At 43.7% G+C, this 10798-nt stretch overlaps 1 protein-coding gene across 2 annotated transcripts; it reads left to right on the top strand.

Moving 5' to 3' along the window:
* The first annotated feature begins 966 nt into the window (after nucleotides 1-966).
* mreg (melanoregulin) lies at nucleotides 967-9550 on the top strand. Of its 2 annotated transcripts, none has more exons than XM_064321889.1 (6): nucleotides 967-1631; nucleotides 2494-2587; nucleotides 3446-3605; nucleotides 4033-4123; nucleotides 4626-4789; nucleotides 6810-9550. In XM_064321889.1, exons 2-6 carry the CDS (start codon nucleotides 2496-2498, stop codon nucleotides 7035-7037), a joined length of 735 nt encoding a protein of 244 aa, XP_064177959.1. In that variant the 5' UTR covers nucleotides 967-1631; nucleotides 2494-2495; the 3' UTR covers nucleotides 7038-9550. The 2 variants fall into 2 exon arrangements, with proteins under 2 accessions (XP_064177959.1, XP_064177958.1); XM_064321888.1 differs by having other exon boundaries at nucleotides 967-1653.
* Nucleotides 9551-10798: the final 1248 nt, after the last annotated feature.

Genomic DNA, 10798 nt, shown 5'->3' with positions numbered 1-10798 from the left:
GTCTATGCGTAATACATGTGAAGTTTCACACAGACTGCGACAGGGGTGTTGCCAGTCTCTTCAGCGATATGTAAAAATCTGTTCAGTCCTGTTTACATCTTACAGGAGCAAGAAGAGCTTTCAATTGCTGATATTATGCGAATGAATTTCGATGTAACCAACCGCCACCGGTTTTGTTCCTTCGAGCTGAGCTTTGGAATATGCAGGGAGCCCTGCCAGATATCTCTGCTTTCTTCATTGCAACACCCTCTAACGGTGATGAGTAATAAGTTATCTCCTTGGTTACGTTGTGTAGTCCACGCCTTCGGTTGTAGCCTAATTGCTATCAGTGACTTCTGACTCAAACACCCCTCCCCCCCCCAAAATAAAAAATATATATTAGGAGGCCAACCAGAGAACCCCCAATGACACCCTTGTTTTTTAAGCACACCCTCCCACCCTCACTCCTGATGATAGTGCTGCTGCTGTAAGTGTTAATGGGGCTTTGAGTGCTGAAGGCCTTGGGGTTAGGTTCCTCTCGTCTTGTGATTGCACAGGGTGGCCACACAATAAGAGCTACCCTTTCTGCAAGTCTCCCAGATAATTACTGTATTCTTCGCATTTTCTTTTTTTAGTCTCTCTCTCTCTCTGTCTGTCTCTCTTGCTCTCTCTCTCCCTCAAACTTGTGTGACAGACTGACTTCGTCCTCTTTCCCTGAGTCAGTCTGAAAATATGAACTCCGATGGTATTATAAAAAGGCTGTTAACCGGCTGTTTCATAATTTAAAGCTCTTTAAAAAAAAAAAAAACTTTTCTCCTTTGATATTTATATTTATCTTGGGAACACTCTTCCCCTCTCAGTGGTTGCTGTTTTCTGTTTGGGGAAGAGAAGGAGTAAGAGAAGGGACTCCATGGCTGCAGGGAGTTAGAGGACTGTGCTGTTCACATGACTGTACTGTGACCCACTCACCAGGCCTGGATGTGTGTGTGTGTGTGTGTGTGTGTGTGCATGCATGTGTGAGAGAGATCAAGTAGTAATACCTCCTTTATCTTCTGCACCAGAGTGAAGCACCAACTCCTATTCACTCTCTCGCTCTCCCTCGTCTGAATGTTCAGGAGAACGTCGCTCGGTTCTGGGATTGTCAGCTCGGTGAGAAAGACCCAACACCACCGCTGTCCTCAGGTCGGTCCAGTCCAAGGCTTTACAGATCATTTTTCATAAGAACCAGGACCAAGACTGTCAAGGGGCAGAACCAAAGACCAGAGAAAAATCTTTCATTGACTTCCCTTGGACTGCATCTTTAACCTGGAATCACTAGTACTGGATTAGAATAGTTCTTTTCCCCCACTTTCTTTTGACAAATCTGTGTCTCCAAAAGGTGCCCAACTGAACTTTGGTTCTGTCCTGCCAGGTTCTGAACCGCAGAGGAGGAGCCACAGGACATCTGCACCGTTGAGGACCGGTAAACCTGCACCGCTCCATTGTTTGGACTTCAGTACCACCGCCCCAGTTTATGGGGACTGTTTGGGACTGGGCATAACCGTAGGCTGTTCATGCGGGCCTTTGGAAACGCGTCACCGAAGACTAGAGGCTGACCAGGAGCATCTCCAAAAAGCCCTGTTCATAAAGTTAACTGGTGATCGGCAGGCCAGGTGACTAGGGCTCAGAGCGACAGTAGGTTCAGCGCAAGACCTTGAAATTCTGTATGCTGTACAGTTTCAGCATGTTTATACATATCTGTCTAATGCTGCCATTGTCCCAGCTCCTCGTGTACGGACAGAGACTGTTCTATAATGGTCCTTGGGTTCGAAAGGGTCCACTGAATCTCAATATAGTGCGCAAAGCAGGAAAATACTTTTATTTTCTTGCTAACTAATGTGCGCCTGGTAAAAACTGGCCTTTGTGCCAGTAGGTTTTTCAAACTGAGAACCTGGTTCTCTCAGGCTCATGGCAGAATTGGGTTTAGACGTAACAATATGGCCTGTCAGTTTCCTCCTGAAGCATCATATAGGCTGGATTAATACTGCTTCTTCAGAGCCTTTTGACTCTGGATTAAGAGATCTATGACTAAAGATGTGCATGTTTATTTTTGTAACTTGCAAATTCTAGAACAAAACTATTTTTAAATGTCAGTAAATATTTTCAATGTGTGTCATGAGCTGAAGGTTTGTGGCAATATAATCACAATAACTATCCCAGGGTCTCCACAGTGTAACGAATATGTGAATGCATGTGCATATACGCACATCAATGGAATGTTTAAACAATCGTAAATTGCTTGAAGGTAGTAGTCAGTAGGTAAAATTTTTTCAATATTCTGCCTATATTGACATATATGTAATACAAATATTTTTCAAGTATCCCATACCTTTTCATTTTTGAATTCTAAACTTAAACATAACTTTTTCACACAGGATTGTAATCTATTGTTTGCTCTGCTGTCTGTGTGGTTTCCTGTTATTTAAGCTCAAGCTCTCTGTCACTCACTCTTCCCCTCCCTCTGCCCTTTCTCAGCGATGGGGGCTGCATTCAGGCGTTTCTGTGCTTCGTTCTGCTGCTGCTGTTGCTGTGAGGAAGAGGAGCCAGAAGAGAAGGCACCCTTGCTGAAGTATACACTAATGCCTAAACGCTGCTGCCTGAACACTGACTCCACTGTTACCACCAATATGTGAACACTGACACTACTAGTAACCCTGATATCTGAACACTGACACCACTAGTAACTCTGATATCAGAACACTGACACCACTAGTAACTCTGATATCAGAACACTGACACCACTAGTAACTCTGATATCTGAACACTGACACCACTAGTAACTCTGATATCTGAACAATGACACCACTAGTAACTCTGATATCAGAACACTGACACCACTAGTAACTCTGATATCTGAACACTGACACCACTAGTAACTCTGATATCTGAACACTGACACCACTAGTAACTCTGATATCTGAACACTGACACCACTAGTAACTCTGATATCTGAACACTGACACCACTAGTAATGCTGATATCTGAAAAACTGACACCACTTGTAATTCTGATATCTGAAAAACTGACACCACTTGTAATTCTGATATCTGAGCAGTGACACCACTTGTAATTCTGATATCTGAACACTGACACCACTAGAAATGCTGATATCTGAACACTGCACACTGTAATGTGAATCTGAACACTGAGACCTTGTATTTGATATCTGAACATGCACCACGTAGAACTCTGATATCTGAACACTGACACCACAGTACTCAGATATTGAACACTGCGACACTACAACTGCTGAAATGAACAGACCACTAGTCCAGTCTGAATGAAACTGGCGCATGATGAGATAACCATCATTTTTACCTGTCAGGATCTACACTGTACACACTATTGACTTTGGTTGATCGACCTGTATTCATGAGCAAGTTTTAGTTACGAGGCTTTTGTGGTGGTGTGTGGTGTGTGTAACCAGCGAGACTCTGCTGTACTTTGACCGCGAGGCGAAGAAAAGGCGGGACCAGGAGACGAACCTGTGGAGCGAGCCGGGGGACCCCAGTCACTCAGAGAGGGATGACGACCGCGAGCTCTACAACCTGCTGCAGAAGAGGGCCAAGACCCGCCGAGGCTCCCAGGTCAGAGAGAGAGAGAGCGGGAGATACCCACCGCAGGTCACACGCACCGCACGCTTGGACGTGTTTTAAATTATTACATTTGACTTCATATTGCGTGTTCTGGCCAAAGAAAACAAGCTCAGTGTCATGACAATATGGCACACACAATAATTTCCTTTGTGATGCATCCACTGAAATTTCAGGGCGGTTTATGTAATTGAGCTCATGGAGCGGAACAAAATCCAGTATATCTAGAGCTGTTTGGTGCTTTGGCCTTTGCTGCCATTCCGCCACTAGATGGCGCACAAGGTTAACAACTTAAAAACTTTCAAGGCATTCGGCGGATTCCTTAGAATCACGAGGCGCAGTTAAGGCGCGTTTTAAGATTGAATGTAAAGAGTAAGTCAGAGTGTTTCTGACCCTAACGCTCCCTGTCTGTCTCGCTCAGGGGTACCGGCGCCTCAGTGTGGACATCTACGCGGTGAGACAAGTGCGCCACGGCGTGAAGGAGAAGTGGAAGATGATTCTGGAGAACCTAGGTGAGCGGGAGAGAGGGGAAAAATGTGGGGGAAAAACAGAAATGTTTTGGAGATATAAATGGGGTTAGCCATGCTGGTGACAGCACATGTCATGTATCTGTCGATATTATTTTGAGGATATTTGTCATGATTGGTTATGTTACCGTGCCTTCAGTTAGTTTAAGGTGTTAAAAGGCACTCTACTGCATGTGACAACCAGACCTGGGTCAAATATGTATTTGTTTTGGATTCACATACTTTTCTACGCTTTACTGATCTTGTCTGGTGTGTTGGAACCAACCAAATACTCTCAAAGAGTGCAAAACCCGCCTTCTGGTCATATTGGCAGGCTCAATGACACCAGGCAAGATCAATAGAGCACAGAAAAGTATTTGAATCCAAACCAAATACGTATTTGACACAGGTCTGGTGACAACCACTTGCCTCTAATGAACTGTGTTAATATGCAGATCACTGCGTGCGCTGTTAAAGAGGCGATTGTGAACCCCTCCCGTCCCCGTAGGGTTCATGGAAGAGGCGGAGTCTCTCCTGACGGTGTCGTCCACCGACTCGTATGACCGCATGCGGAACGCGCCGGCGGCCCGGTCCCTGCTGCAAACCCTGTACTCTGAGACCTCCATCTTTAGAAGCAAGGAGCCGCCGCCCGAGAGATACATGTTCATCCTGGTGAGGAAAGACGCTCCATCTCACACTCTGAAGACTGTAGAGAGGGATCATATATATATATATATATATATACATATATATATCAGACCTAGGTCATACATAATCGTTTTGAAATCAAATACTTTTCTATGCTTTACTGATCTTGTCTGGTGTATTGGAGCCAATGAAATATTATCAAAAACTACAAACCCCGCCTTCTGGTGATATTGGCAGGCTCAATTACACCAGCCAAGATCACTAGAGCGCAGAAAAGTATTTGTATCCGAAACAAATACGTATTTGACCCAGGTCTGATATATATGTGTGTGTGTGTGTGTGTCAGGAACCCCTCAGATACCCCAAACAGTGCTTCGAGGTCATCAACTGTAAGAAACCAAAACTTGTCACGTCAAGGTCACCAACTGTAAGAAAGCCCTCCGCAAAACAAACATCGGAAGTATCTGAGTGACAAAGGAACATGTGTAGTCTTACCCAGTGCTACCGGAACGGGATTCATTTTATGTTATCTGGATTATCTGAATCCAAAAATAGCGTTTTAACCTTTCCTCTGTGCTAACAGTGATGCATAGACGGAGGAGACCGCTTTTCGCCGGTAGTGTGGCTCTACATGGATCGCTATCTATCTTAGTAGTTGTGGGCGTGTCTTTGACGCAGCCTGCATAAATACAATTGCTACAACACTTGTGTATAGACGAGTGACTACAGGGTGCAGATATATTGAGTTCTGTGGTGTATGTTAGGACCTTAAAACTACTAGGTGTGTAGTGGTAAGAGTCAAAGAGGTACGCCAGGTTAAAGTGAATGCAATTTATTGTACAGTATGTTAATAATGACAATATACAATGGTGCCAAAGTGTGTCGAGTTGAATGGCTGTACGCATATGCGTAGGCGATTATGTTGACGGGTTTCCCTGAACCATTCCACGTTTCCCCTTATATACCCACAATATAAAAGCAAAACAGCAAGTCATCATATAAAGACACAATCACGACAAGACAGTGCAGATCAATGATCCTGCTTGCACTGTCTCTATAAGCATATCACACCAGGTCAACCTTTGTATCTGGCTGGGTGCAGGGCATAGGTATCAATCTATAGTCAGCACCCCACCACCAGACATCAACTTGTTCCCCATGACATCGGCTTTCCAACAATACAAAACATGATCACGTTGTATAATGGAGAACCTAAGGTTCACATAATGCTGATCCAATAGGATGTTTTGCAACTGAGCACTGCCACATTATCACACCTACAGACTCTCTGTCAGCGCAGTAAACAGTCTAGTTTACTTTGGGGGTCTGATAAGAGGCAGACTTCTGTGAACTACCCCACATATTTATTTTATTTTATGTATTTTTTTGGGAGGGGTAAACACACTATCACTCAACTATAAATCTGGCTTATCCTGCAATGACCAAAGAGAATAAAGCTGACGGTTCAGAGTGTTCATGTACACCCTAAAAAGGACAGTACCAATACTAACCAGTTATTTTCTAGCTTAGACTCTTTGACAAAGTAATTTGCACAGTATGGGAGAGGTATGGGGTATGAGGTATGAGGTTCTCTCAATGTGGTAAAATTATGCTAAATGGTATAAGAGTCAAATGTTAACACTATGCCTAATTAAGCATTTCAGATAGTGCTTCTAAGGCAGAATTAGGCTGCATCCATTGTTAAAAACCGCTAACTGTTTGAATGGGTCCTGAATCTCACAGTGGTGGAATACAACAGAGGCGCGAGGAACTGAGAATCCTTCGGTCTCCCCTTGTTTCTCATCTTATTGTCGTGACTCATCCGCCATTCTCCTTCTATCCTGCTTAACTGCTTTTTGCTCTTCCTCTTCTATCTTTTCTCTTTTTCCCTATTCTCATTTCACACCTGTTTTCTGACCATTTGAGTCCTCCCTCTATCCTTTTCTCTCTCCTTCCCTTTCCCATCCCCATCTGTTTCCCTTCTCCTTGTGCTGGGGTCCTCCCTCGTTCTCTGGCCCCGTCCTCGCCTCCTCCTCCTTCGCAGGATCGTCTGATCTATCTGGACGCGGCGGACGACTTTGTCGCCAAGGCCCGGCGCTTTTATCCCAAAGGCGAGGAAGACGACGATGACGACGAGCCCGCCCCGAACCTGCCCCTCCTCGTGACTAGGGCCGGTCTGAACACCGCGGGGGACGAGGACGGGCTGGACGAGGAAGAGGCCAGCGGCGCTGATGCCGAAGACGACATCTTCGACGGCAAGTCCCTGGACTGACACGGTCCGGCAGTGCAGGCTGATGACCACTAGATGGCGATGTTGTTGTTGTTGTAGTGGGAACAGATGGAACGCACTGGAGGTGATGACACACACACCTCCAGTGAAGCAATGAAGCATTTTACATTATGGCTGTACTCGATAAGTGATCTGAGCCAATCAGAAAAGTGCTTTGATCGGTCGGCATCTGTTCATCATTAATTAGTTACCAGCTGAAAAAATATATATTTAATATTAACATTGGCAAGTTAATATTAACTTGCTGATGTGAATAAAATACATTAAATAAGAAATTCATTAAGATCTCACTGTACAAAAACACTCGAAGCAGATTTTCTTGCAATGCGTAGTATTAGCAAAATAGCTTGACAAATTAGTTTATTCAATGATTTTCTGGAAGGGAATCTCTGTCATGCCACATTTCCAGGCTCAAATTGTCTGCTCATTTATCTATTAGCATTTTCTCACCATTATGTAAGGATCTTCAAAATGATGGCTGACAAATTTATCATGTGTTCATAGAAACAGAGTGTTCTGCCCTGATTCTGAGACATGGCCGCATTCCAAATCCACCTATTTTCTGCTGCCTTCAACCAGTAAATAGCAAAGCAAGCAAATTGCTTCTCTGTGTATTGTACTGATTTGAGACCAGTAACTCCGCCAATTGCACTGAAGCTAAAGCTATCATTTTCCTCAGACGGCTGACATGCTTCACCAACTTCTCAACATGATCCTGTAACTAATGATAAGCAATATAAAGTGAGCTCCGTGATGTTTGGGATGAAGTCTGCACTCCAAAGCTTTAGATTTGTAATCAAGCAATTCTCATGTGGTTAAAATACCAATTCCTGGCTTTAATTAAAGGGTATTTTGATACATTCCGGTTTCACCATGTACCAGCACATTTTATACATAACCCCCCCCCCCACTTTTAACATAACCATAATGTTTGGTACATATTAATGTTTTGTAAATTGAAGTAGTCATGTTAAGTACTTTAGTGTCGCATATTCTTTGCATGCAATGACTGCTTGAAGTCTGTTACCCATAGACATCACCAGGTGCTGAGTGTCATCTCTGGTGATGATGCCAGGCCTGTACTGCAGCCTGTACTTGTTTCAGGGGCTAGTTGCCTTAAGTTTTCTCTTCAGCATATGAAATGCATGTTCAATTGGACTCCAATTGGGTGAATGACTAAGCCAAGTCAAGAAGGTTCCAGTTTTGGGCTTTGAAAACTCCTTTGTTGCTTTAGCAGTTTGTTTTGGATCATTGCTGTCTTGCTGTAGGATGAAGCGCCATCCAATGAGTTTGGAGGCATTTGCTTGAACATGAGCAGATTAGATGCTTCCCTATACTTCAGAATTCATTCTGCTACTGCTATCAGCTGTTGCATCATCAATGAAAACAAGTGAGCAGTACCTGTGGCAGCCATACATGCCCAAACCATAACACCCTCACCACCACATTTCACAGATGAAGGGGGTGCTTTGGTATTTCGGGAAGTTCCTCTTGGCCTCCGCCCTTTACTCTAGCCATCTCTCTTATACAAGTCAATCTTGATCTCATTTGTCCACAGCACCTTTTTCCAGAACTCCGCAGGCTATTTTAGGCACTTCTTAGCAAACTGTAACCTGGCCATCCTGTTTTTGCAGCTTGCAGCTGGTTTGCAACTTGCAGTGTGGCTTCTGCAGTTCACAGATCCACACCTGCCTCCTGAAAAGTGTTTCTGATTTCTGGGGGGTTTTTCATCTTTACGGTGAGAATTCTTTGGTCATCACCTGTAGAGGTCTTCCTTGGCCTACCAGGCCCTTTGCGATCACTGAGCTCATCGGTGCTCTCTTACTTCTTAATGATGCTCCAAACAGTTGATTTTGGTAAGCCTAAGGTATTTGTCAGCCTCACAGTGGCTTCCTTGACTTTTATTTGCACAACTCTGGTCCTCATGTTGACCAATGACAATAACAGACTCAAAAGGCAATCAGAAGCCTAGAATCAAAACTAGATACTAAAAGCTCTTTTATACCTGAACAAAGGAAGCAGTGGAACACATCTGACTAAGCCATTTGTTCCAAACATTTTGGTGCCCTGAAATTGGAGGGGTTATGAACAAAAAGTGCTGTAATTTCCGCATGGTGACATCTAAATATATATACAAACAAATAAAAAGAACAGAATTTTGAACTTCATATTTAAAAATTGTACGGAAATTCAAATTCCTCAAAATTCAAAAAGTACACAGCCAAGTCAAGAAAACAAATATGTTTTTGTCCCAAACATTATGGAGCTCATTGTGTGTGCAGAATGGATCATTTATAACCACAATTCACAATGATTTACTGCCGAAAGCAAAGTGTTCTGATTCTCATCAGTACTTAATAATTGCATCTTTAGAACACATTGTAAGTGGGCACGTTTTCTTTTGTGGAGTGCTGTGGAAATCTTCACACCATTCCAGGATGATTACACTCAATCAAACGGCTGTATTAGGGATTCATTAAAAGCCTTGCACAATCACTTTGTTCTTACATTCGTAGTGTTTATTTAGCCAGAATAAAGGTGTGCCCTTACTTTTTCCAAGTTACATTCCTGTCAACAGGGGAATAAAAATACAATTTCCTTTTGATGTAAGACATGGCTCTTTCAGACATGAGAGCTGGAGGTCTGATGTTTGGTCCATTTCACAACAGACACAATAGATATCCGCTTGAAGTTCACTTTTTTTGACAGCCCACTGAACAGGCATACCACTGATTGCTTTTTACAAAAGCAACATGGTCTCTGTAAAGACCAATACCAAATCTTCCTTCAGAGGGCGGTATGAACTTTAAGGATAAAACATCTCGTCTGCATAAGTTTAAAATATAATTTGTTTTTTTTTTTATTCCTTATTCCTTAAAACATGTTTATTTTATTGCGCAGGGTCTCTAAAGCACACAGATTAGATATGTCCTGACTGCCTATTTGAAAGTGTTCTTGTGGTTTAAGAATGTGCTGAAGAGCTTGGGTGAGTGCATTACTGCAGAAGAGTGGGGGAGTGTTTTACAGTGTGCGGTGAGCTCGCTCTGTAATTGGTCTGAGGGGAAATATGGAATTTTGTGCAAAACAGAGATTAAATAATGCAATATCAGCTCTGGTTTATGTGCAGTAAATTGAGAGAGAGTGAGTGAGAGAGAGCACGGGAGTCTCTCTGTGCGAGGGAGCGTCTTGTGCGCATTTGCTCTTTTGGCTTGTCGCTACGCGAAATTTAATGGGATAAATTATTGCCTTTTTGACCATCATAACCGTAATTCATTTTTAAATTTCTGGCCATCAGTGACAATGATGGGATTGAGGTTGTAAATCCGAACCTCAGACATCTGGGGACGTACTGCAGGGGTGTTTGTTGGTGTGTGTGCGCGCTCGTGAGAGTGTTTGTAAATACGGAGAATCTGCTCGGCGTTGATAGATGTACCCTTTCAGGGCAGCCAATTATATAATGATGAGACATCTGGGCACCACAACATCAACGTGCAGCCGCGGGGGAGGGTGGGGCCAGATCCGATCCGGGGGCTTTTTCCGTTGGACGGCGCGAGGCGGACAGGGGCGGGGCAGGGCGTCGAGGATGGATATGGACATCGTCTAAAGGGCTTGGTATGGTGACTGCTCATGTCCGGCGCATGTGACTGGGGTTTAGGGACATGCCTAAAACTCCAGAACCCGGGTCCAAGCTGGGATAAGTTTCCCTTTTTTCTTATTTGGTCTCTCTCACTCGTGCGTCTACC

This window comes from Anguilla rostrata, chromosome 2 (genome assembly GCF_018555375.3).
Source record: "Anguilla rostrata isolate EN2019 chromosome 2, ASM1855537v3, whole genome shotgun sequence".
Classification (NCBI taxonomy): domain Eukaryota; kingdom Metazoa; phylum Chordata; class Actinopteri; order Anguilliformes; family Anguillidae; genus Anguilla; species Anguilla rostrata.
This window is presented reverse-complemented; position numbering and strand designations above follow the sequence as displayed.